The sequence below is a fragment of the Astatotilapia calliptera genome, chromosome 23 (genome assembly GCF_900246225.1).
Source record: "Astatotilapia calliptera chromosome 23, fAstCal1.2, whole genome shotgun sequence".
In the NCBI taxonomy this organism is placed as follows: Eukaryota; Metazoa; Chordata; class Actinopteri; order Cichliformes; family Cichlidae; genus Astatotilapia; species Astatotilapia calliptera.
In genome coordinates this window covers 38,810,986-38,838,877 of record NC_039323.1, presented here as the reverse complement: position 1 = coordinate 38,838,877, position 27,892 = coordinate 38,810,986, and the positions used below count along the sequence as shown (strand labels likewise).

The following is a 27,892-nucleotide window of genomic DNA, read 5'->3' as shown; positions in this document are numbered from 1 at the left end:
TAAATGCCAAAAAATATAAGGATATTTATTTGTCACAAGGCTGATTGGTTTACTCTCCCTGCCATTACTGTCTGGTTGATTGACAGATATCACTTCTGCTCCGACAGATGATTCCTGAGGACCTGATAGAAGACTGGATGTGGTTGTAACTATGGTAACATCAGGGTGGGGGGTATGGGCCCTCTCCCCCTGTGGCCTTGTGCTGGTCATCTGTTTATCCATGTGTCTGTCAGAGGAGCCTCACATCAAGCCTGCCGACTGCAGCAGAAAGGAACATCCTGTTGTTTCCTACCAAGGTGAGCAAAGAAACACACCACTGATAGAGTGGGGAGGAGGGCCACGAATGAAGTTAGGGCTCAAAAATGAAGGCACGCTTGCAAAATCAGGAACTTTGTACAATTTAATCACTTTAGTTTAGGCCCACCCCATCGTAGCAACTTATGTGCACATGCCAAACTGAACAAAGGCTCCAACCTAGCACCAAAGTTCATGCTGAAGGGAGACACTTTTTTAGCTGAAATAAGAGACTGTGTTGCTTGCACATTTACCCATTGTGAAAAGAGGACAACGTATTTATTTTCCACAAGACAATTTCTGTTTTCAAACAACATAATTTGTGTTGTTTTTTTTATGTAAGAGTACACACACAAATATATGAGAAAGTCGGCGAATTGAAAAGAGTCACGCACACAAAGGCCGTGTTTCTTTGAGCCCACTTTCAAAGTGATGATTTTCACATGCAGCCGGTTAGTCCACGTACCCAACATCAAGATCAGAGATCTTAACCTTGTCACACAACGATCGGGTTGTCATGCTGATGTTGACAATTAGGCAAACTTGTAGACATGCATGCGTTTCCTAGACTGTCTACAGTTCTCAAATTCAGGCTCTTTAAGCAGGTTGTTGTGAGCGAGCAGTGTGGTAGCCTTATTGTAAAATGGTAATCAAAATGCATCTTTTGCTTGAATAAGTGACGTAAAGGCTTTGGATTAAGGGTTGTATGAGGACCAACTGTATGCAAAAGGCTACATAAGATATACATTTTCGATTTAAATTAAAGTATAAAAAAACTGTATATGTCTGCCCCTTCTGATTTTATCACCCTACATTTTGATCATACTCTCATGTCAAACCATGGCTGCTAAACAGTGCTTTACTCCAGTGCTTCACTGAATAAGAACGTACATATATGGATCTAAAGATCCCTTGGTAATGTTTACTTTAACTTTGTATAATTTTTTCTTGGAAGCACAAGGAGGTTCTCTGGCCAGACCCTGCTACACAAACAATAAAGAGTCCCTGAAGCTGAAATGGTATCTTTGTGAAGGAGCTTTGGTTGGGTCACAAACATTTTATGGTCCTTTGTAAAGTTAAATAACGATTGCATAATTGTATAACAATCTTCACTTATCCACCAACTTTAAATCAATGCCATCTCTCAACATTTCATTCGCTGCTCTTTAAAAACTGATTTTCGTTGGGTTTGTATATTCAGCTATAACCACCACAGCAACAGCGATTGATTAGTTTGCATTCAAAAAATGCTCTCATGAAAATTTATCAGCACAGCAACCTGGGTGCTTGCACAAAAGTCTTGTCCAAATCCATAAAAGCTTTAAACGTTTAGAATGTCATTTCACCTACTTTTGTTGCTCTAATCACTGCTGTCTAAACGCTGTTGCACGGCTTGTTCTATTGCTCTCACAGCCATATTGTAACCAACCATAAAACCCACAACAGTCTACAGCTTTTGAGAAATTATGTTTGTTAAATGCCACTGGAAATGGAAATAGACAAGGAACAGCAATAATAAATAATAATTATTTTTATCCTGGACAAGTTATGTTTCCGTCTGAAAAGAAGAGAAAAACACAGGACACAGAATGAAGATGATATAACAAGCAAAAGGTGAGTTTTAACTGATATAGAAATTGTAAAAATCATTAAAGAAACCAAAAAGGAACAACTGACAAAGGGAGACACAAAAAGCCACCATGTATAGCAAGGTAAAACGATAACAGCTGGAAGCAATCAGGGCATTGTAGTGGTGGAAAAAGACAAAGACAAGAGGTAAATAGAACACAAGAAAACAACAAACAATAAAATAAAGCAGGAAATGACACAAGAGCAGACAAGGAAGCACAGAATACACAGGAAATACACAGTAAATCTGAAGAAACGGACCAAAGAAACCAAGCATCTGAATTGGGAAGAAAGATGATTGAGAAAGATGATTATTTCAGAAACTGCTGATCTGCTGGATTTTCCCAAATAGGTATGCAGAACAGCATCTTTGCACCCTTGGAAGCACTCAGCTCTGCTGCAGCAGCAGAAGACCACACTGGGCAGTCAGCTAAGAACAGGAAACTGAGGTTACAATTATCACCAAAGTTAACAATGGGTCAGACTGGTGGTGGTATAATGGTGTGGCACACTTAATACCAGTCGATTGTTTAAACTCCGCAGCCTACCTGAGTCTTGCTGCTCACCATGTCTGTCCTTGTATAACCACAGTAGACCCATCGTCTGATGGCTGCTCCCAGCAGGATAAAGCTCATATCATCTGACACTGACTTCAAATCTAGCAACTGCGTGACTCTATCACATCCAAAATCTGCGAGGAACGTTTCCAGCATCTTGTTCAATTTATGCCATTAAGAATTCAAGTTCTTCTGGTGCCAAGAGCAGGTCTGACCTGACATCAGCAAGGTATCCCTAATATAGGATCCAGGTCCAGTAATAACAATGATCATTGCTGTAATCTTATTTTCTTTCCTGTGCTCATTTTGTTAAATAAAATTGCTAAAATGCAAAGAAGTTTACAAGCAGCAGACGGCAACTTACATAATGCAAAGTGTAGACAGTTCTGCAATCTGAAATGAAACTAGACGCTCTTAGTTAATTGGCTCTTTTGTTGCAAGAATGAGTGTCGATTTCTGATTCCCTGTAGTTAACTAATTTCTTCTTAAAAGAGAAAGTCCAAGAAACAAGTCGCTTCTCCTTGTCAGCTGTCAGATTGGTATTTTGAATGAGAGACTTAGACTGCCTGCCCTTGTCCGCTTTGCAGCAGCTCATTATGTACACAGGGAAGTGCACAAAAGCAATTTGGATTCAATAGCTCTCTAAAAATCACTGCTGTTCAAGTGATGGTTTGTATTCATGTTGTTTTGTTGCCCTCTTTCAGAGCTATTCAAAGCAGAACTGAGACCAGACAAGAATGATAGTTCAGTTTCTAATAAGCATCTTGACACGCTGGTGCTCATAACCTTTCAATTTGTTGTTTTATGTGACATTAATTGAGATTAACCAATACAAAGTGTGAAGCGTGACTTTAATATAAGGTTGTGAAATCTGGCAGCACTATGAACTCTTAGTTGGAATTAATTTGCATTCATAAGGATTTGTTGGAATTGTGTTTATCTCATGCATCGAGGCTTACAAAAGACACGTTGAAAGTTGAAACTGTGCTTGGCAATTTCTGCAAAAAAATTGAATGTAAAGATTTATGTGAAATTAATAAAGGTGTTGATGTTGTGTCTGCAGCATGGCCTCATTAAATGCTCTTCTTCAGCTGTCTAATGACTGTGAAAGGGCCTTTGATGTCATTATTTTGACTGGATGTCAGTTTACATTCAGCTCAAAGTGTTTGCCTGGCAAACCGTGCTGCTTTTGTTGTTGATACATTTTTTTTTCCCACAAGCTGGCTATCAAATGAGAGGAACAGGCATTTAGTCCTGAGAGGCAGCAGTAATTTGCTCTGAAACATTGCGGGAAGCATTCATTTGTATGTGGTTTGTTCGCCCTCCCCGAAGCTCATGTAAAACAGCTAAAGCAACTTTATTTACCGTTCAGTTCTGATTGGCTGTCATACTGCTCAGGTGGTGGTTTTCAATTAAGGGCATGTAATATCAACCATGATAGACTAAAGTTATAAAGAAACTTTCAAAACAAAGTTCTTGATAAGATGGAAAAGTCTTAAGCCACCCCTCATTTCTTTATATTTTGCTTAAAGGGAGGCAGACATACTTATCTTTTAAATTGGTTTTGAGCAATGTTTCTTCAGGATTGGATGTTGTCTTTTTCACATGTTTTTAGCCCAGTCCTTGTACTTGACCTGGCAAAAAAGGCACCTTACTCAAGCGATGAACCAGTGTTGGGTCTACACACAATGGACAACTTAGGAAAGATCAAAATTTTAATTGGTTCTTTGTGTATCTTTAGGCACTTTGCGACTAGCAACCCGTTACAAAACAAATAATTTGTTCCCATTTGTTTAATAGAAAGACATAAAATTGTAGGTGTGTCCCAAAGAGCTACAATGTAAAGGTCTGTAATATCTCAGTATGGTATGCAATGTGTCCTTAAAAAAATCTGAGACAACTGCACAAGTTGAGAGAAAAAAGTAAAGACCTGACAGATATACCTTACTTATCTTATTACTTTGACATTGAACAGTCTTATGTAATGGTAAATTTATGTTGTTGAATTCAAGATAAATTATTTCAAGAGATTGCTAATTAATTAGAACAAGTAATATAATATGAAAATTGGGAGACTTCCAGATCTTTATTTCCTACCCTATAATTTTGGAAAATAAATCAGTACTTTCAGTCTGTTTAAAAGCCTCCTTTCTGGTCTTAGGCCCTACGATTAAAGATGAGTTGTAAAGTTGGCAAAAGGCAAACACTGGATAATGGATCTTTTTCATCTTCTTCTCTTGTCTCTCATATTTCATGTTATCATCTCCTGCTTTTCCTTTCACTTACTTTTATACTCTTTCTTCTTATTTTTTTCCCCTCACTCCTTATCATTTGATTATTTGTGCATCCAGCACTGAGGTCTTGGGTGTCTGAGTTCTCACATCCAGGTGCAAAGGACTTCTCCCAACTTGCTTTGGACCTGAGACGAAACCAGCTTGTTGTAGGAGCAAGGTACCAAATAGCATGCATTACTCAAACAGTAATCATACAGCATGTTACTAGCATACAGTGGTGTAAAGTGGATACATGATGTGTCATCATAGAAGCGTGCCAGCGTTCATATCCTGGACAAGCCCCCAATTCTTACATGATGATATTTCTGGACATAAACACGGGAAATACACACAACATTTATTTTTTTAAATTAAAACACAAAGTCCCGAAAGCCCAAAGACAGCACTAAAGGGTAAAGACAGCTCTTAAATGGAGTAAAAAGACCCAAAAGGAAGAAGAAAAAATCCAGCAACACAAGCTATACAGATATTTTGCCCAGGCGGCACAAATGTGTTTTGATCAAACTGTGTCTGGACAGAAGTTGGGAGATACTAGAGGATAACATTTATATGCTGTACACTGCTACTGTGAGCAGTCTGTTGTTTTAGCTCTAAAATAAAATATCTTTTACAGAAATTTCCTCTTCAGACTGAGTTTGAATAATACCTCCCTCATACAGGTAAGGTTAAGACTACACAAAAATGAACTACTGTCAAAGACATTTTATTTTTAAACATTTTAACAGTATCTCTTATTAAATATAAAAGGTCCAATATAAAAAAAAAAATTCTACAATTGAACATTTCTCCTCAGGCAACAGAATGGGCATCCGATGAAGACACAAAGCGCTCATGTCAGAGCAAAGGCAAATCTGAGGTATTGTGCTGTGACTGAAATACAGATATTTGTCTGTGTATTCAGAAACATATTACGTTAGACTGGATTATGTTATTATATGATTATATTATATTGGACATTTTGATGACATGTCATGAAACAGTAAAACTGAGTTCTGACGTATTTGTCTGCAGGGTGAATGCCAAAACTATGTACGGGTTTTGCTGATAAGCGGAAGGACGCTCTTCACATGTGGGACCAATGCTTTTACCCCGGTCTGCATAACCAGACAGGTTAGTAAAATGGCAGTTTTTGCACTTAAGTAGAATTAATGAAACTATATGACAAGAAAATACATATTTTATAGTCTAAAATCCTTTTGGGGTAATTAAAAGAAAGGCAATTATAAGTTGCTAGAGCTCAATGTAAAATGGAAAAAGGACATGGAATTTAAAAAGGATAAAATCAAGAAATCTGACAATAAAAGTCATTTTCTTCTAGTCACTTTGATTAGCTAATTTATCTTTTCTCTATATATTTTGTAATTATATTTAGTAATTATAAATAGTTTTGGTGCCTTTGTGATCCTCAGATGTCTGCAGCAGCTTTGTGCATTTGGGAAATGATAGAAACTGAAGATTACATTATTAAAAGTTTTGAAATTCATTAAAAGTTTTGAAATAATGTGAATAAAGCGATAAAAACAGAAAGAACAAATCGCTTGTCAACCCAATAAAATAGCAGGAAATGCTTAGTTCAGTTTTCCCTTCTTTTCGTCAGATTTCTAACCTCAGCCAGGTGTTAGACACTGTGAACGGTGTTGCCCGATGTCCCTACGACCCGCGTCACAACTCCACTGCCATGATCACAGAAAAGGGCGAGCTGTATGCTGCCACAGTGATTGATTTCTCTGGACGTGACCCAGTGATCTACAGGAGCCTGGGCAACATGCCGCCCCTGCGCACCGCCCAGTACAACTCTAAATGGCTCAACGGTTAACAAAGCACCACAAAGTTTGTCCTTTTCATCACTCTTTCGTTGGTCCATCACGCTGACCTGTGTCTCTGCCTCTTCTATTCTTCTAGAGCCTCATTTTGTGTCTGTTTATGAGATTGGTCGTTTTGCGTACTTCTTCTTGAGGGAAACTGCGGTGGAAAATGACTGTGGGAAAATGGTGTTCTCTCGAGTGGCTCGGGTCTGTAAGAATGATATGGGTGGACGCTTTCTATTGGAGGACACCTGGACCACCTTCATGAAGGCTCGCCTCAACTGCTCACGCTCAGGAGAAATCCCCTTTTACTACAACGAGCTCCAGAGCACCTTCTACTTACCTGAGCAAGATCTGATTTATGGCATTTTTACCACTAATGTGTGAGTTCTGTTTGTTAATAATGTCATTTCATAGACTTTATGTCACAGTCTGGCGAGGGCAGACTGTATGAATTGACAAGAAGGACCCAAAATGCAGACTCCAAGGAACAGGGAACAACACTTGAATGTTAACAAAAAGCAAGCCGTTTAATATGGCTGGTAAAAAAGGAACAAACAAAGGGCAAGGCAGACTGAAGTAAAACTAACATTACCCTAAACTGGGAGAACTAAACAAACAACAAGAAAAACCTAGACATGAAACTTGGAAACATGGCGTGGCCAACAGACGACCTGACAAAGAATGACCAGAACACACCGACTAAATACACACAGGAGGATAATGAGGGAAATGGAAACACATGGAGAAACAGCTGACACACATGAACATAACAACATCACAAGAGGAGAGTAAAACTAAAAACATTGAACATAGGAACACCGGACCCCTTCAAAATAAAACAGGAAACATAATGCAGACATGACAATATGAGACTCACAGACATGAAACACATGAAGGGCAAGGGAGACTTCACAGGGGTTGAAAACACAAGGGGGAACTGATAAGCAAATGAACATAGGAAACCTAATGAGCTTAAACATATAAACATCAAAATGAACTAAAACTCAAAACACTGGGTCACTAGGTCATAGAGTATATCCTCCTGAGAACCAGTCTGTTCATTTATGTCCTCTTTAATGGACGTTTGTTTTTGGTCAATATATTTTGACTTATTTGAGCTACCCTAATAAGTCCTGTTGTTTTCAAAAGTGTGTTTGGGTGGCCTCTTTCAGCTCCAAATAGGCAGGACATCACAAAAAAGTTACAATGAAAGAAACTTTCCTCGGTTCTCAGGAGGATATGAAAGAAAGATGCACTCACTGTAGCCTCACCAACAAATTTTGTGTTTTTGCTGTTACCAGCTTGCTTAACGTGGCTAAATATAGACACAAGGATGGAGTGCTAAGCTAGCTATTGAAAGCTAGCTAGGTTAGCAAATTGTGTTCCACTGACACACATGCTGCCACACTGACACACTGTCAGTGTCTGTATATAAGCATGTGTTTTGCTATGTTCAATTTTAAACTTGCATTTATTTAATATAAATTAACACTGTCGCTAATAGTCCTTTTGCAACAGTAGTCATTAGCCAATTTGTCCTAAATACAATCAATAATGCATAGAATTGACTCAAAAGAGTTAGACAGCCTGTTAGTACAATGAACTACCCAGAAGGCAATACTGTCTGTCACATAATTTCACAAAATTGGTGGAAAATATGGGCATGAATTAGCTGAGGTGAGACTATAGCTAGCAGCTACAGTTGTCTGTGCACCTACAGGTCACTCCAGGTCTACACAACCTTAATTACACATAGCTTTAAAGCATTTGTTCCTGGACAGCTGCCATGTACTTTGTCATTGTCTATAAAAACCAAGACAGGTTATTATACTGTGCTAGAAATGTGCTTTTTTCTTCTTTAAAGTCGTAAATGTTAACACATTGGCCATTAAAGGAACTGGATTATTTTGGCACTTGTACATTGCCTTATTTAAAGCCAAGTAAAAAACACTTGGTTTGGTAAGTTACAGTGATATTGTGTACATTAGTCTTTTTCTGGCTAATATACCTAGACAGCATTTTGAGGCTTTTTAATAAAACTTTGACCAAAAGTACTAACTATTAATATCTCTTATCATGTTTGTATGAAAGGTAATTTATTTTGGCAAATGTGTCCTTTCGCATATCAGCTGTGCCATTGGGGCTTGCTTTAAGACTACACACTAATGTTTATTCCATAGAGTAGTTTCAACTGAGGCAACTAAAAGGTTATGTTTGTATTTTACTGTTAAAATAGAAATATGTGCTTTTCTGTAGAGATGTGCTCAAGAATGTTTGCTTTCCTTCACATTCATTAGCTAAGACCTGAGCATTGTAATTTCCTGTGCTTCTCTAGAAACAGCATATCAGCTTCTGCTGTCTGTGCTTTTAATCTGAGCGCCATCACCCAAGCCTTCAATGGCCCATTTCGATACCAGGAGAACCCGCGCACTGCTTGGCTGGCCACTCCAAACCCTATACCCAACTTTCAGGTAACTCATTTCAAAACATGGACAATGACAAAGAATTCAGACCTCTTCATACATATGTATTTTTCTCTGAGAACATGAGGTTGGTGAGGACACTAAAGCAAACAGCTTTATCTTGCCACAGTTGCCCAGCAATTCCACGAAGGCTTGTAAAGAAATTTTCAAAAGACTGACATCCACTTCATCACTCTGTGCTGATTGCAGATATCTAAATGCAGTGCAGCAGAGAAGTTTTGCTCAGCTCCAACAAATACATGTCCCCAAAATAAATGCTTGGCAAATTTCCCAATGCATCTGCAAAGTGCTGTTCAGTTTGAGCTACAGGGAAACTGTAGTCACATTTCCTGTTGTATAATGTCTGTATATAAGCTTGTGTTTTGCTATGTGCAATTTTAACCTTGCATTTATTTAATATAGATTAACACTGTCGCTAACAGTCCTTTAGCAACAGTAATGATCTTGCCTGAAATTTTGTCATTAAATATAAAACAAAAAAAGCTTAACAATTTTTTCATGAAGCATTTGTTGCCTGTAAGATTGCCATTAAGCTAGCATGCACAAAACTATTTACATGCCTAACGATAATAAGATATCCATCATCGGACTTTACCCTTTTTCTTTTTTTTTTACTGTGGACACTGTAAAAACCAGGAACTTTTCTGTCATTTAATTGTTTATAACTTCATTACTTTGGTGTAGCATGCATAGCTGCAGGGGAGGTCTTTATCAGTTGAAAAAGATATAAAACTTGTGAAAATACAGTTAAAAGTACCAAATATCTCTCCTCCACATTTTCTAGCGCCTTCCAGTGGGCCAAATTTTAATCTTTACTGGGCCAGTAAAGATTAAGGCCTTATGTTTAACACCCCTGCCTTATGTGGAGGTGCAGTGCACAAACACTGAATGAGGAGCAGCATCAGAAGAAAATGGGCTTTTGAGGTGGAGAATCTTAAGAGACGTGTGTTTAAATGCATGTTTCAGCTAGACGAAGAACTAAGAGACTGCATAATTGGCCAGTATATTACAAATAAGACTTTTCTGGATTATGAATTATGCAGACTGTCTATAATAACACAGTATAAGAAGTCTAAGGAGCTTGGAAAGAAAAGCGTCTGGACTTCAAGTTGCTTGAAGACGTTTCACCTCTCATCCGAGAAGCTTCTTCAGTTCTAGGGTCAAATGGTGGAGAGTCCCAGATTAAACCCTGTGGGAGTTTCCCCCCAAGAGGGACAAAAGGACCCCCTAATGATCCTCTACCTAATCACATGAGCCAAGGTGTGAAAACGGGCTTCTTTCCAAGCTCCTTAGACTACGATGACCTGGAGGACTAAGAACCTTCACAGACACAATATGAGAAGCTTCCCTTTCACTAAACGCCCTTCTGCTGCCTCCTTCCTGACTGCTCAGTGTGGCACGTTAGAGGAGGGCGCCAATGGGGGAAACCTGACAGAGCGCAGCCTCCAGGACGCCCAGCGGCTCTTCCTCATGAATGACGTGGTCCAGCCAGTAACCGTCAACCCCCTGCTCACCCAGGACAACCTACGTTTCTCTAAGCTGGTGGTGGATATCGTGCAGGGCCGACACTCTCTCTACCACGTCATGTACATCGGCACGGGTGAGACATGTTCTAATTAAAAATTAGAAAATAATCACTCGAACCGTTTTTTTATCTGCTATCCTGGAGCTTGCTCTTATTACTATTATCTTAAAAGAATATGGCACCATTCTGAAGGCTCTCTCCACAACCAATAAAAGCCTGCATGACTGCTACCTGGAGGAGCTCAGGATCCTGCCCGAAGGGAAAGTGGGGCCAATAAAGAGTCTGCAAATTCTCCACAATGACAGATCACTGTTTGTGGGCCTCAATGACAGATTGGTGAAGATCCCATTAGAGCGCTGCTCCAGCTACCCAACTGAACGGTTTGGTCCAAGATTTTCTACAATGCTTTTAGTCTTTATACCAAATAGAAACAAATATACCTACAGATTAATGAACATAAGAACCATAAATATGACCGAGTATAAATATTTAGCATAAGAAAAATGAAAAATTGTAGCCTTTAGTCTGTGTGAGCCTGCACATATATTGATTTTCTGGTGCTGGTGATGAGTGGGCAAATCTACTAAGAAACACACGCGGGTGTCCAAGTCTTAAGGGCCTGCGAACAAATGCTGACAAAGATGATTCTGTTAAGAGCCCTATTTATCTTCCCTACAAAGAGACACATTTTGGACTGTCAGGGTACAGTTCTGCAAGACTCAGAGCAGACATATCAAGCAGGCTTTTATGAATTTTGTTGACAATGAGTACACTGCTGGAATAGTTGACAGCTTTCTCACTCAAAACACAACAGGAGATCTTTTATGAGCAGAAACACAACAATCAGTAGATTGTCCGACTTTGTGTCAGCTTAAAAATCTGCAAACTGCTAAAGAAAGGCATCTACAGACACTGATAGTCTATCTAAATACCTGTTAGCTCCTGCATGGAGGCCCGGGACCCTTACTGTGGCTGGGATCATAAACAGAAGCGGTGCACCACCATCGAGGAGAGCTCCAACATGAACCAGTGGACGCAGAACATCACTGAATGCCCTGTAAGACACTGGGTTTGTCTGTTGTATAGATCTTTCCTGTCTCACTTCTACGGTAATAAGAATTTCATCACAAGTTCCCTGTTTGATAATAAAAAACAAAAACTCATTATCACTAGCCTAATATAGCATGCTAATTATCATATGTGATTCTCTAATCCTCTCTGGAGGTGAGGAACCTGACTCAGGATGGTGGTTTTGGTCCGTGGAAGCCTTGGCAGCCTTGTAACCACGATGATGGTGATGGCTCCATCAGCAGCTGTTTGTGTCGGTCGCGCTTTTGCAATGGACCGGTGGCCAGATGTGGAGGGATTGAATGCAAGGGCCCGACGATCCAGGTGGCAAACTGCTCCAGGTATATTTCTTTTCATGCAGACATCCATTATTCCCATACTAATCCTTTGAAATCAATCTTTGAAAAAATGCACTGTTATGTAAGTAAATCTAAAAATAGTCCTTTATGTTCAACTATATTCTAACAACTAATACACTCATAAAAGGAGACAGTTTGCTTAAAAAACACATTCATTTTAAAACATCAGGCTCAGTCACATCCCTTCTTATGTTCTCTTTCTCAGGAATGGCGGCTGGACTCCCTGGTCATCGTGGGGCCAGTGTAGCAGCAGCTGCGGCATTGGGTTTGAGGTGAGGCAGCGCTCCTGCAATAACCCCGCACCTCGCCACGGCGGTAGAGTCTGTGTCGGCCAGGGACGGGAGGAGAGGTGAGGAGGTTACTTCAGAATTTAGCGATCAGGCCCGATTACTGCATTACAAAGCTCTGTGTGTGAGTGAGTGTGCATTCCTCTTTGTATTTCCAGGCTGTGCAATGAGAAAAAGCCATGCCCACTTCCCATAGTGTGGACTGCGTGGGGACCCTGGGCTCACTGCAGTGCTGACTGTGGTGGGGGGGTCCACTCCAGGACGAGAAGCTGTGAGAACGGAAACAGCTGTCCTGGATGTGCTACGGTATTTTTGCTCTATATGTGAAGAGAAGAGAGTAGGCAAAATAATATCCGAGTTGATTTGCAGACATGAGTGACCTACTTGTCTGTTTTTATTACACAACAAGATTAAGGACGTTTGTTTTCCCCACAAGTACCTCAGATTGTACAGCAGGTACACACAGTCCCCGCTCTTTCTGCTCAGTCTCAGCCTGCTAGACTTGGGGGAAAACATCTGTCTATCTGTCCACATCATAGGCCACTTTATTAGGTATACATTTGAACTCTGAAGCCCTGCCATTTTTTGGAAACACTTGGGAAATCTGAGCCAACCCAGTCTATCTGCTCTGCTATTCTATTTCTAGAGAGCTTCTACATTTTTTTTCATTTTGTATTGTCAGAATTATTTATTTATACTTACTAACAATATTTATACTTACTTTTTTGAGGGCAAAAAAAAAAAGTCAAAGTTAGCTGTTGTAGAGAAAAACTTTCCGAGCACTACCCAATTAAAGGGCTGGAAGTCCTTCTGCATTAAACTTTAATGTCTGTACCTGGGGAAAACTCACATCTAAAAAGGGTTTTGTTCTTCATTGCATTCAATAAAGCTCAAGTTTATGTCCTATTAAATACAGTAAGTTGCTGCATGATTGAGCCCTCTCCCAGGAAAACTGTAATGTTTGTGTTGTTTGGCAGGATATAATAAGGCAGCAGGCTCTCTCTGCAATCAATTGGGAGATGTAGCTGTGATAGGATAGACAGCAGTAGCTGTAGCCTGCTGGGATTTGCCTTTTCATTAGCTCTAAAGTTGATGAGCTGTTTCCATCCTGTTCTGCAGGAGTACAAAGCCTGTAACCTGGAGGCTTGCCCTGAAGTTCGTCGTAACACCCCCTGGACCCAGTGGATGCCCGTCAATGTAAGCCAAGACGGGTCACGGCAGGAGCAGAGATTCAGGTACACATGCCGGGCACTTCTGCCGGACCCCCAGCAGCTCCAGCTGGGCAGGAAGAAGGTGGAGACCCGTTTCTGCCCCAACGACGGGTCTGGAGCTTGCCAGACTGACTGTGAGTACTGGAAATAAGCTGGGAGATGTGGAAAAGCGAGTTTAACAACTTAGGGAAACTAGAAATGTTGCCATATTTTCTGTTTGTAAGTCAAATCAAATCAAATCACTTTTTATTGTCACATCACATGTGCAGGCACACTGGCACAGCACATGCGAGTGAAATTCTTGTGTGCGAGCCCCACAAGCAACAGAGATGTGCAAACACAACAACACAAACGAGCAAAATACAAGAATGGCCAACCTGAAACTAATAAATATATGTACAATATATAATAGTGTATGCATTTCTGGATGTGTATACTAAATATTTTCCTACGTGTGTGTGTGTATGTGTGTGTGTGTGTGTGTGTATACACACATTTTTACAAATTAAATAGTAAAAAAATAAAATAAAATAATAATAATAAAATATATAAAATATACAGAGTTGAATATGTGCAAAACAAGTGGCATTTATATACAGTGTGGAGTGCATAATGTTGAAGTTCCAGTAGTGAAGCTGAGGTGTCTATGACGTGTTCAGCAGTCTGATGGCCTGATGGAAAAAGCTGTCTCTCAGTCTGCTGGTACGGGACCGGATGCTGCAGAACCTCCTTCCTGATGGAAGCAGTCTGAACAGTTTATGGCTGGGGTGACTGGAGTCCTTGATGATCCTCCCCGCTTTCCTCAGGCACCGCTTCCTGTAGATGTCTTGGAGGGAGGGAAGCTCACCTCCAATTATCCGTTCAGAGCACCGCACTACTCGCTGGAGAGCTTTGCAGTTGTAGGCGGTGCTGTTGCCATACCAGGTGGTGATGCATCCAGTGAGGATGCTCTCAATGGCACAGCGATAGAAGGTCCTGAGGATGCGGGGGCTCATGCCGAATCTTTTCAGTCTCCTGAGAAAGAAGAGGCGCTGCTGCGCCTTCTTCACTGTTTTGTTTGTGTGTACTGACCACGTAAGATCCTCAGCCAGGTGTACGCCAAGGAACCGGAAGCTGCTCACTCTCTCCACAGCAGCGCCGTTGATGGTGATGGGGGTGTGTACTTCTCTGCACCTCCAGAAGTCCACTATCAACTCCTTTGTCTTTGCGACGTTGAGGGTGAGATGGTTGTCTTGACACCAGTGGGTCAGGGCGCTGACCTCCTCCCTGTAAGCCGTCTCATCACCGTTGGTGATAAGACCCACCACTGTAGTGTCGTCCGCAAACTTCACAATGATGTTGGAGCTGTTAGTGGCTGTGCAGTCGTAGGTGTAGAGTGAGTACAGGAGAGGGCTCAGTACACACCCCTGTGGAGCACCAGTGTTCAGTGTGATGGGGTATGAGGTGATGCTGCCCAGTCTGACCACCTGGCGTCTGTCAGACAGGAAGCTAAGGATCCAGCTGCAGAGGGAGCTGCTTAGTCCTAGATCCTGCAGTTTCCTGTCCAGCTTCGAGGGAACGATGGTATTGAATGCTGAGCTGTAATCTACAAACAGCACTGCGCACTGACGTCATCCGCGGTGCGCACACTGTCCGGTCTCATGGTGTTCGCTGTGTCGAATCTAGCGTAGAATATGTTTAGATCCTCACACAGAGAGGCCATGGTCTGCGGTGTGCTGGTTTTCCCTCTAAAGTCTGTGATCGTGTTTAGTCCCTGCCACATACTCCGAAGGTTGTCAAACTGTTGTTCCACCCTGTCCCTGTACTCACGTTTGGCTGCTTTGATCGTCTTCCGGAGTTGGTAATGTGCGTCACAGCAGATGTGCTTGATTGTAAATGTGCAAACACAGCTGTTGCTGTGATTACCTGCTAGAATGCAGGTGTACCTGGATTCCACAGGGAGGGTAAGCGGGGGTAAATTTTTTAAGGTTTGAATCATTTTTGTGAAGTTTTTCGACTCCATACAGCAGTCGTACACACGCTATCTGCCTAGAGCTGTATCTGTCTGAGCTTTTATCAGCACTGCTGGTGGCATATCTCCCAGTATGCCACGCTAAACACAGCTGGTTTCCTGTCTGTGGACATCAGTCAGCAGATTGATTAAACATCATTGAACTGTTGTGGGGAAGCAGATGTCCTCTTCCTTCATCCCTCAGAGTCATCTAAGCTTTTGTTTTTTTTCTCTTCTCCCTCATAGAATCTGGATTGTATCACCCTTTGGGTATTTACTCCAAAATAAGTAAAGCTGAGGAAGTGGGAAATGTCATTGTTTTTCGCAGCTTGTGTGACTGCTCTCAAGTTGTCATCCTCAGAAAAGAAAATCTTAATGAAATGTTTCTGGTGGCCTCATTTAAAAGCCTCAGGAAGCGCTTCTGATTCATATGTAAATAATTTGCAATTGTGGGTATACCAACTGTATGTGTGTGTCAGCGTACAGGGAAATCTAGCTCATTTTGTGCCTGCATTGTACCTCGCTAATTGTTGTTTCATAACAGGCTGGCTGCTGAGCTTAGCAATAAAACCATACAATAGCGTGTCTCCGATTTGAATTCAGAGAAAATTTCTGACTCGTTCAGCAGATTGTGGCAGATGTTGTGATCGACTTGTATATTTTTTTAGTGTAATTTGTTTCCCTTGTTTGGATTCTAAGATAGAGAACAAAATGTGTTTTATATTTGTTGCCAGCTTTGGTTGAAGACTTAATGAAGACAAGTGTCCGAACTTCATCCCAGCCACAAGGTGCCCGATGGGGATCCTGGGAAACGTGGTCCAGCTGTTCCCAGCAGTGCTCCAGAGGCTTCCGAACTCGGAAACGCAGCTGCTTGACGATAGAAGGGAGGATCAACCCCAGCGCCTGTGTGGGATCGCCGGTGGAGTATCAGGACTGCAACACTCAACCGTGTCCAGGTAACAGAGAGCTTCTAGTGCACTGTACCTCACAGACTGTACATAAATGGTGGACACAACCACAGTGACATTACCAGCTGGACACTGAGGTCCCATTAAGCATTAAGCCTAGAGCTGATGTTGATTGGGTGGTGGATCTGACTGCAGAACTGTGGTCACTGCATGCTCACGTGTTAGCGGCTAACAATCATTAGGTACCCACATCCTAAAGCATGCATACATTGATTTCCTGTCTGTCTTTATTCTAGTGGGGACGATCGTTTACAAGATGAATGTATGTTGTATGTCTCATTTATTGTTGTGTTTCATTAAATAATCAATCATTAAATCATTAATTAATTCAGTATATAAATAATTGAATATTCATTCATTTAATTGAATTTAATAATTCTTTTTTTCCAATTTTAATTTATTAATGGCACATTTGATTTATTATTTAATGATATATTTATTTAATTCGTTTTGGTACTCATGGCCCTCCGCAATAGACCTCTGCACAGTTAGACTTTTTGCTACTATATGAATCTCCCCCTGGTGGCCAGTGGAAAAAAATGCCAATTAAAAACACTTGTGCACTGAGGTCACAGCTACATGAAACTGTTATATACCATCATTAGCTTGCATTACATTGTGTTACATTATTATGGGGTTTTCTTCTAAATCTAGTGAATGGAGCCTGGTCTTGCTGGTCTGCCTGGTCCCAGTGCACGTCCAGCTGTGGAGGCGGGCACTACCAGAGGACTCGGACATGCAGCAGCCCACCCCCTGCCAACGGAGGAGATATCTGCATAGGCCTGCATACTGAAGAGGCCCTTTGTAATATACACGCCTGTGAGGGTATGAAGGGATATGTGAAGCCGCACTATGGAAGGTTTCAGACAAACCAAAGATGTGTAATGGTCACAGATGGATCAGTTGAACATATTACATCACTAGCAGATTTTGTCTGTGTCTAGGTTTGAAGACAAAAGCTTTCTAACTGAAGTGAAGATGAGTAAATTATGGTACAGATATTATCAGCAGTTATAATATGAATTTCTGTGTCTTAGGGGGGGGGATTCACTACAAAGGACTGCAGTTAATCTGATTTGAACATTAATGTTGTGAAGTTAAAGATAAAAGTCAGCTTATAACTTTCTTACAAACAACCCCTTTATCCAAATTTCTAAATTTTTAAAAATTCATTACAATTATTACACCATTAAAAATACTCTCTAGATTCTCTCAGTCTATCTAGATTAAATAACTGCTTCTTCTTTGGCCACTGATGGGAAATCTCCCCCACACGGGCCAATCAATATTTGTGATGAGAAGGAAAACAATGTGGCCGTTGGAGCCTCTCCCAGCATGCGTCGTCTGAAGGTCGGAGAAGGAACGGAAAAACAGTTAATGAAATAGCTCCAAATTTCCCTATCAACGTGAATTTGGATGCGAGCAGCTTCTTGTATATCTTTATTCCCTTGGACTTTGAAAAGAAGAAAAAAAATGCAGAGACACGGGAGGCAAATCGGTGTAATCAACTCCTCGTCCATTTTAGGCTTTTGTTCGCGAAACAAAGCGATCCCGGGAGGCACACAAGGTTGCTGACTGATGATGATGACCATTGCACTGATGCACTGTGGCCAGAACTCGTCAGGCTGCACTCTTGGTGACTTACCACACAGTTCCTCTCCTTGCAGAGGAGGTTGAGTTTGTTGGTGATTGGAAAAATGCTCATTTATTTTCCCGTTTCTCATTTGGACGTTTGTCGTTTTCCCTGATTCCTGTGTTTGCAGGTTGGGGTGAATGGACAGAGTGGGGGGACTGTGACGACGAGGGCCTGCAGCATCGCACCCGCCGCTGCGATGAGAACCAAGAGGCTGAGGTCAGTCTCTGCCAGGGCAACGTCACCCAGTCTAGGCCGTGCCAGCCTCACGAGGTGCCGGGTAAGCGCATGATCGCACATGTAAACAGGACCGCTGCAGACTGTTGCAGATATAAGCTGGAAAAATTAACTTGAATGAAAAGTTTAATCAGGCACGCTAAATGCTGACTTGTTCACTCTGCATTTGGAGAAAATTAAAAAGATGAATTAGCGGAGATGTCAGCAGCGTGTCTACCTCGAGAACAGGGAAGGCTTTGTGAGAAATTAACTACTTTTGTCTTGTTTGATCTCTCGGAGCTGCTGTGATTTTCTTTTTTCTTCTTCTCTACATTGATGGCTTTTTTTTTTTTTTCATTTCTCTTTCTCTGCAGTCATTTTGCCCGGTCAGGAGGACCAGAGCTGTGGAAGTGAGTGAAAACAACTGATGTCTTTCTGTTCACTCTCCCCCAAATAATTACACATTGTTCCCAGCTTACACACATACACACCTCCTGCGCTCTTCAATTCCCAGCATGAAATATCTGCAGGGTTTCCTGCTTTTCTTCCAGCGTTGCATCCAAACCAAATCAGTATCTCCTCGGTTTAATTGGAGGATGTAGCAACAACTAGCCATTCTTGTAAAAGTTATTGGCTTTCTTCTTCTCCTGATGTGTACCACACAGTTGGTACCATATTGACTTTTGTTTGTGACTTCGGCCCCGCGTGGCACGGGATTGGCCGAAAATGTGGAATCGATATTGGTCCCATTCAGGTAGTGACATGAACTTTGAGTTGCTTTTAGTTCCTCGCTTTCTTTCCCTTCTAACAAAAGCTCAAATTTTTTACACCACCTTCTAGACAGACTATTTTCTATTACAGTGAAAATTTTACCTCAAAAGTGTTGCAAATGCATACGACATGACCCACGAGCACGAGAAATTTCACACTGCCAGCTCTTCACAGATCCACAAATATAAGCTGCGTTCAAGTGGAAGTGGAAAACTAGGAAATATAAATTCTGTATATTTTGAATATCAATATAATCCTGGTCAATGTGTTCTCGAATTTGGAAGGAAGGAAGCTTTTTTGCAAGAGAAAATGATACACAGCTGTTTGATCCTGTGTGGTCAAACAGCTTATTTGCGTCTGGATCAGACGCAAATAAGCTGTGCACACAAATAGTTACACACAAATTGCACACATTCGTAAACTTAGTTTATGCTTGCGGATCATATCGTGTGCATTTGTAACATTTTGAGGCAAACTTCACTTAAAACTTCATCAGTGTTATTTAGTGTCCTCGATTGTTTGTCATCTCAGCCTATCATTACCCATCCCCTTACAAGGCTACATTTCTCACTGGTTTAACAATGGCTCTGTTTCTGTGCTCTTCCTTCCCCGCCTCCCTGTGTACAGCCTTTACCTTGTTCCAGCTGGCAGCTGTGGGCTTAGCCAGTTTCTTTGCAGCAGCCCTCCTGTCAGCTCTGGCCTTCACATACTGTCACCACCTGAACCGACCATCGGCAGAGTCAGCGGTAATCCACCCGAGCACACCAAACCACCTCACTTACAACAAGCAGGGCAACGCCACGCCAAAGAATGAGAAGTACATCCCCATGGAGTTCAAGGTGGGCTTGTAATTACTTTAAATACATTTCTAAATGGTTGATAGACTCTAAAGGTTTTTAAGTGAGGATTTTTATAAAACACGGTTTGCCATTTTGTAGATGCTGAACAAGAACAACATTCATGTCAACGATGAGACATGCAACCATTTCCCCTCTCCGGTGCCCTCAGGCAATATGTTTGCCACCACCTACTACCCTTCCAGTTTGAGCAAGTACGACTTCCATCCAGACTCGCCCTGCAGGACCTACATGCACAGCTGAGAGGAGGCCGGGCTTCAGCCAACAAACTCATCCACCACAATGTGCTCATCATTCAGAAATCAGAGCAAAGTCTTAAATAGTCTTAAGGTAAATACCAAAATGATTTCTATTAGAGTTATTCATGAAATACCCAAATATTTGGCCATGCAAGTCATTTTGGTTTTGGACTATTTCTTTGCTTTAAAGCAGTTCCAGCTGTGTGTCACAACTCAATATCATTTTTGACCACAGCGCTGAGATTATAAAGATTTCGAGTATAAATCACTCAGATGTAAAATTCCTGTTTAAAAAATCTGACCCGTCTGCGCACCATCTCCCTGCACGATTTGTCATTTTACCCTAACAAGAATAAATGTCTGCCAGCCCAAAAACCCCGCAGTCAGTCAACGTGGACTGTGTGGTGCTGTAACTAGGGAAGATTGAATTTATTAATCCCAGATTTGGGGACTAATAATCTTCAAAATAAGGTCAATTGTGTAAATATAAAGGAAGAAGCAAAACAAAGGTGATCCCAAATTACAGTTCACATATAAAGAAGCGCTACTGAGAGCACATCGTGAGTGTCTTTTTAGTTTTCCGCATCTATAGGAAGTTCTTTAAATTCTTATATTTTGACGGTACTTTCAGTATCCCACAAAAGCCGGCAGCCTTTTCGTTTCCTCCCTTTCTTCACCATGTAGCTGCCTGTTTTCTTAGAGCCAGAATGAGAGGTGACTGGTTTACTGATTGCAGAGACTATGAGCCAGTAACCAAGAACGAGCTGTGGGTGGTCCGATCGATCCGGCCCTTGTTTCAGATGTTGTGCGTGCATCTGTTCGTGAGCCACAGTGCATCAACTTTTACCTCCCAGAGGAGGACTTGTTTTGTTTTGCTTTTTAAGGCTCGTTTGTTCTCTGATGAAACCACCATCTACAGGGATCCCCCCCGTCTACTCACTTCACCCTCCCTGAAGTGCCCTGGTCATTCTCAGGGTGCCAGAAAGCAGAACCCAAACCTCCAGGGCTTGAACTCCGCTGACATTGTGTGTAACTGGATCCACTGGACTCTTTTGCAAAGACTGATTTCCATGATAAAAAAACAGATCCATGAAATGATGGGTATTAAGGAACATCTCCACTCTGAATAAAGCTAAGAAATAAACAGACTCGCAGCTTATTCGCTTTAATTTTCATACTTAGCTGGCAAAACGATGGACAGCAATCCTGAAGAGGACATTTTTGACACGCTTGACTTCGTACTGTACATTGGTAAAAAAAAAGAAAAGAAGAAAATGCATGTTTGCCAACTTTTCTATCAGCAGAATGAACAAATTATTTTAGGGGTGTTCACAGATTCATGCTGATTCAGCTATGGAAAAATATGGGGGCGTACCGCCCCGATTTTACAAGGCTACTGTTCAAAAATCACCAAAAACAATACAGCTGTTCATGTATATTTCAACAGAATGTGAATAATTCATTATCAGTGTTAGACTTTTCAAATGAATATTAATTTCATGCAACAAAATGTAACTTTTTTGTGATTAACTTGCTTATGGTGGCTACAATTTTTGTTTTTATTTAATAGCACATACTGAAGTGACTGGGAAACAACTGCTGCCCCCAAAAAATACAAAAATGTTTTGGTTTATGTTTTGGTTCTGCACAAATTTAAAATGTAAAACTTTAAGATGATAAAATGTGCTTAAACGTTGGTGTTTTCCATTGAGGAAGACAACGTAGAAAATAACTGGTTTCTCCCTGCACGTCTCTTAATTCAAAATTGATCAAATTTTGAAGCTGCTGAAGTTCAAACTGAGCAACAGAATGATGAAGAACGATGAAGACAACAGTAACTCAAACCAAGTACGCAGATGAGCATAGGCTACAGCAGCAGAATACCACACTGGATGTCAGTCCTGTCAGCTAAGAACAGAAAACTGAGGCTACAATTAACACAAGCTCACCAAAATTGGGTAATAGATGGGAAAAATGTTGCCTGATCTGACAAATCTCAATTTGTATTGTAACATTCAGACGGCAGGGTCAGAATTTACCTTTAATCAAACCTCAGCAGGTAGCAGAATTGTGTGGGGAACATTTTTTTAATATAGTCTTTTGCTTAAACTCCGCCTGAGTAATGTTGCTGACCATGTTCATCCCTTCATCGCTACACTGTACCCATCAATCTCTGAAGAATGCTTCCAGCTCCTTTGTGAGTCTATGCCACAAGGAATTATGACAGTTATGAAGGCAAAAGGGAGTCAAAGTTATTACCAGTAAGGTGTATCTAATGAAGTGGCCGGTGAGTGTAACTTAAGTTTCGTCTCGTGATGGCGTGTCTCATTACTTGGACAACATTGCACACACTTGTATAAATGTGTTTTTCAGCTATTTGTTGCTTATTTCTTCAAATGGTGGGTAATTTTTCTTACAATGTGCCATTTTTTACATAATATAAAATATAATGTAATACATTTCCTGGGGAAATTATTAGGTAAATAAATAGGGGCATCTTTGGCACGGTTACTCGGTTAATTTTCCACTGTTAGGAACATGGAAACAAAATCGTTGCTTTTAGCTGAAAAAGCTCTTAATGTAACTGGATTGGAGGTGCACTGGTTGATCACTGGCTCTAGTTTCCTGATGATTTGTGCCAGATTCTGTTTTGATTTGCCGAAAAAGCCCAACCTCAAACTCTACTGCTGAAAATTTCCCACATAAAAGTCACTGTGAGAGGAAATTGAAAAATGTGTTGGCTTCTAGTAATACCAAAAACACTTTGCACCCTTAACCTCTAAATCATAACAAATTTGAACCGAATTGTATATTTTTATTTTAAAACAAATAAACTTTACAATAAAGTAAAGTGATTTTTTTTGGTGTTAAATCCAAGCCCTGTGTTGTTAATGATAAAACGTATATTGCATATTTTGTGTCTCTAATTTGTAAATACCAAGAAGTGAATGCACCAGTTTCTCAGCATTTTTACACAGCATGAAACAAAAAGCCCCGATAGTACAATATGTGTGTTTATATACATGTAACTGCATGTACTGACATTCTTTCATGAATATACAGTCCATGTTTGTGTAAAGTGTACAAATGTTTGAATGTATTTAACCAAGAAAGTGGAAATGTCTTTTTAAAAACGGTGTTCCTACCCTGTCTGCGGCAGAGAAAGTGAGTTTTGTATTTAAAGGCCACTTTGGTGTCAAATCAGATTCACACTGGACACAATTTATCCTCATATTTTAAGAAAAATCCCCAAAATGGATTTGTTTTGCTCCCAAAAACGCTTGTGTTAAATATGATTGATGTGACTTAACACTGCCTTTTGGACACTGTGAACTTTTGCTACTCTATATTTTTCTATAATGTACACTGAAAAAAACAATGAAGATGACAAAAATACATTTTGGTGCCAATAGTTTGATTGTCATTGCTTTTTTTCCCCTCACATCACCAGCAGGTAAAAATTGAATAACAGTACTGCTATATGGTGACGACCACACCATTTATTGAAAAATATATCAAATAAGTGCAAAAAATCTTTCAAATTCATGATGAAATCTGCTCGTCTTGGACTACAAATGTCTTCTTTTAAAACGGAGACAATGGATTTTTGGATTTTTAAGGATGAGGAAGTAAAAATTGCAAATGCCTAGTACGCCTTGCAGACAACAAGATCAGGAATGTGCAGTTTTAAGACTCTTTATGCCGTTCTATTCAGTTCAAAAAGATCAAATGAACTATTTTATTCAATCGATCTTTCTGATTGATTTAATATCTTGGATGTCTCTACACCACTCTACAGTATGCTGACTTTACAGCTATCTGCAAATAGACTAAAGACTGAGCTGATACAGCAAAGTTGAATAGAGCACAAGGCAACATAGGCTGGAGCTTTAAGCTTAGAGGTTAGAGGATGTGCTGAATGCCCAACAGATCAGGAGAAATATGATGCCCACACTAGCCTTGCTTCTGAGTAAGATTACGTCCAGGCAGTTGTACCCGAGGATACGAGGTCAAACTGGAGAAACTGACCATGATGATGACATATTTTGCAATTTTAAATCACAGATACTGGAATTTGGGGGGGAAAAACTGCACAAAGGATTTAACTGTAATAAGATTTATTTTGTGTATTAAACCAAAATCAATATTTCCAGCTGAGGTGAGGAGAACCACTGAAATGTCAGCACTTTGGTTTCTAAAAATGATTGTTTCTTCAGCTGTGAATGTTATTAGGAAAAATGCTGCTGTCAGAGTGCCAGGCCAAATGCTGAGAAAGCAGAACCAGGCAGTCTCTATGTGTCCCGCTGTATTAGACCCTCTGAAGTGGTTGATTTTGGTAAATTTTGGTACCTAAAAAGAGTCATGCACCCCCGCCCACCCCCTCACACTTTACCTCATTTGTAGGGACAAACTGGGGCCACAGCCCTGCACAGTTAGAGGTAAGACTAAGTGATGAGCAAGCACAGCTACTTTGTTTTCTTTCTGATGTCACACAAAATCACTCCAACTCCAAGCATGGGCTTGAGCAAATAAATATAAGCTTAAATAAGAGAGGACAGTCATGAAAACAGTGTGACATCACTATCCAGCCCCCAAAATAGACTAGAAATAAAACAAATGGGCTCAAAGGCATAAAAATAATTGCTGATATAGCTTTTCTGTGCACTCAGGTGTTATTCCCTGCAAGTCGTTTGACTGCAAAAGGTCACAAGGTGTTCTTCTTTTAGCGACTTCACTGCCTCCACTTCCCTCATGTCTTTAATATTTGACGTTGTTTGAGAGCAGACGAGCTTACAGGTAAGTCAAAATGGCAACTTTACCATTTTGTATACCGGGGTGAATATGTTTCTATCTTTGCAGGTCAACAGAGTATAACTGATAAATAATACAAACAGCAGGAGCAGGTGGAGAAGGGAGGGAAGGTGCAGGTGCCAGTAAAGCTGAAAACATTATCTGCACTATGTCCTCCGTTTGTTTACTTACTCACGTTACTAATCTGTTAAAGAAGCAGACTTTTACTTTGAAATCTTTTTAGAATGGGCAATTTGAAATCATCTAAGCTTTTGACTAAAGCTTTGATTAAATATCTGGCACCAGTATATTCACAGTGCAACTTAACCGGCTCTACAGTTTTGGGCATGTTACTGGACTAATCAAGCATAACGTTTCATCACTGAAAGTAATTCTTCTGTTCATGAATGCAAGTAAATGACTGTAATTTGGCAAGTAAATTAAAAAAAAAAAAAAATAATAATAATAATATGCTTTACCTTTTTCTTAAAACAGTAGATTTGTAAATTCATGGATAACAATTAATAAATTTTAGCCTTTGGTAATTAACCAGTAACTACCAGCACTGTTACTCTGACTGTTAATAACTTCAGTGACATAATTTCATTTAATGTGGTAAATTGGTGGCATTACCCATTACAGTACTGGATAACACTGTATAATAATGTCACATTATTAAGCATTAGCAGGTGCTTAATTTATCATTTATATGTTATTACGCCTCCAGTGTGTTTCATTTATAAATACAGATATGTTTATAAATATATCTGTATTTACAAATGGCATACTAAGGAGGAGTAATGATATATAAATGATGAGCACTTTATAATACCTTAATAATGCTTAATAGTGTGACATTGTTATCTACCTAGCACTTCTGTAAATAGTACTATTATTACTACCTTTACTTCGAGCACTTGAACGTTATTTTTTATGGCATACTTTTGCTGTAAATGTACACAGGCAGACAGTGTGAAATGTACTTGGCATCCTTTGGTACTCATGTGAACAATTAGAATATGCAATGTCAAAAAAAGTAGCGCTAACTCAATAAACAGGATGCACAACACTCTGCATGCCTTCATAATGGTGATTTATGCAGAATGTGGTCTTGGGATAGTCACTGCTGAAGAGCTCTTGATTAGTGACAAATTTCAAAAGCTAAAATTTCAAAGCTGCAGTCAGGTCTGTTGCTTGCCCACTGCTAATTTACCGCGGCCTTTGTGGGATTATTGCTTCTGTAAGATAAAAGGCGCTGCAAGGCCGAGTTCTTAGAAATCCTGCTTTCTGTGACTGAGGCTGTAATCCTGTTTGTGCTTCCCACTGTAAGAGCAGTGCTGCTGGATCATGGCAGTAACAGCTATGTCTGCTGTTGGAGAAGCCACACCTTCCTGCCCCAAAGTACATGACACATGATTAAAAGTGTGGAAGGAAAAATCTTTAAAACACGTAATACGCAACGATGTTTTCTACATGTGCGTGCTTTTTGTGCACATTAAATAAATTCATGGTGTTTCTATGCTTGCCAGGATAAACACCTGCCTGTTTGAATACATACATGCACTTACATATGCTGTTTTTATTAAATATATTAAATCATTTAATAACTATTTACAAAAGGCACCAACCGCTGATTAGCTCACATTTTTAATAAAAGACCAGCGTCTACCCATCAAGTCCCAAATGCTTTACTTCACATCACTGCCCCGAATAGATGGCACTCCAGTGTTTGTTGTTCACAGTCCAGTGAGCAGTTCTGCTCTGCTGTCTGAGAGTTTAATCTGCTGCTAACAAAACGCCGGGTCACCAAAATAGTCAACCCTCACGCAGCATATTAATTTATTTATTCATGTGAATTTGTGTTTCCACCCCTTCCCATTTAGGAGCAGGAAAAGAAGAGTGTAGAGTCCATAAATATTTCACAGTACAAAGAAGATGAACTGCGCTCACTAGTCACTTTATTAGGTACAGCTGTTTGTCTAATCAGTCTCTTTACACAATCTCACCAAAACTGAACAATAAAGACTCGAAAAAAGTTCAGTAAACAATGTGAAAGCAACTTTTCTTGGAACATTTTGGGTCCTTTAGGGCCCTTTAATACCAAATGATAATGATTTAAACCTACCTGAGTATTGTTACTAACCATGTATCACGTCGACATGGACCAAAATCTCGGAGAAATGTTTCCAGCACCCTGTTGAATCAATAATGTGAAGAATTAAGGTAGTTCTGAATGCAACAGGGGCCCAACCCAGTACTGAGAAGGTGTAACTAATAAAGTAGCTGTGCAGTATTTATTCACAAAGGTGTTGTCACTCACTGTTTGCACCTAGTTGGTCCCTGATTTAATAACTTTGAAGGGTTTTTTTGTTGCCAGATATCATTTCTTGTTTGCTCATTTAGTTAATAAGCAGCAGACCCTAACCCATAGTTTCAGTCACAGACATATGCAAGCAGTTTAATAATTTAAAGTGTGAAATCCACCTTTGACATTTACTCATGGAGCTTTTTCCAAATCTTACATAAATACATTAAAATGTAACCACGATTGAGTCTCTGTAAGAGAGCTGGTTGTCTTTACATCCCATAATACAATCCATATTATCCCAACTTGAAGCAAAAACAACTTAATCTGTCCACTTTAAAGCCAGTTAATCTGCTATGTTCACTTGTTTGAAGGTTTCTCTGATCAAAGTGCCTCAGAACATAAATCAGTGTATCAAAGTATTTTTTGTTTTTTTCAATATATGAAAAAAAAAGTGCCACGCACTGACACACAGAGGAACATTAGCAATACCTTTATTTTTTTGTTTTTGCCTCCGGGACACTATACATCACATGCTTCCTCTGCAGAAGCCAAAAATAAAGTTTCTGCTTAGATTTTGTTATCCTTGCCAGCAGACCGTTATGTT

The 27,892-nt window shown here is 40.2% G+C and overlaps 1 protein-coding gene across 8 annotated transcripts in view; it reads left to right on the top strand.

Annotated features, from left to right (window-relative positions):
- The window catches only part of LOC113015987 (semaphorin-5B-like), a 45,341-nt gene extending 23,239 nt beyond the window's left edge, over window positions 1-22,102 (top strand). For all 8 annotated transcript variants that reach the window (XM_026158411.1, XM_026158413.1, XM_026158407.1 and 5 more), the window contains 21 exons: window positions 108-296; window positions 4,832-4,931; window positions 5,388-5,433; window positions 5,568-5,630; window positions 5,786-5,884; window positions 6,372-6,585; window positions 6,677-6,962; window positions 8,918-9,053; window positions 10,458-10,665; window positions 10,763-10,970; window positions 11,530-11,647; window positions 11,815-11,999; window positions 12,223-12,366; window positions 12,463-12,610; window positions 13,424-13,649; window positions 16,240-16,461; window positions 17,128-17,298; window positions 18,237-18,386; window positions 18,697-18,732; window positions 19,721-19,932; window positions 20,032-22,102. In XM_026158411.1, coding sequence (XP_026014196.1) covers window positions 152-296; window positions 4,832-4,931; window positions 5,388-5,433; window positions 5,568-5,630; window positions 5,786-5,884; window positions 6,372-6,585; window positions 6,677-6,962; window positions 8,918-9,053; window positions 10,458-10,665; window positions 10,763-10,970; window positions 11,530-11,647; window positions 11,815-11,999; window positions 12,223-12,366; window positions 12,463-12,610; window positions 13,424-13,649; window positions 16,240-16,461; window positions 17,128-17,298; window positions 18,237-18,386; window positions 18,697-18,732; window positions 19,721-19,932; window positions 20,032-20,193 — 3,279 coding nt within the window. In that variant the 5' untranslated portion in view covers window positions 108-151 and the 3' untranslated portion in view covers window positions 20,194-22,102. The remainder of the gene's footprint in view (window positions 1-107; window positions 297-4,831; window positions 4,932-5,387; window positions 5,434-5,567; window positions 5,631-5,785; window positions 5,885-6,371; window positions 6,586-6,676; window positions 6,963-8,917; window positions 9,054-10,457; window positions 10,666-10,762; window positions 10,971-11,529; window positions 11,648-11,814; window positions 12,000-12,222; window positions 12,367-12,462; window positions 12,611-13,423; window positions 13,650-16,239; window positions 16,462-17,127; window positions 17,299-18,236; window positions 18,387-18,696; window positions 18,733-19,720; window positions 19,933-20,031) is intronic.
- Window positions 22,103-27,892: the final 5,790 nt, after the last annotated feature.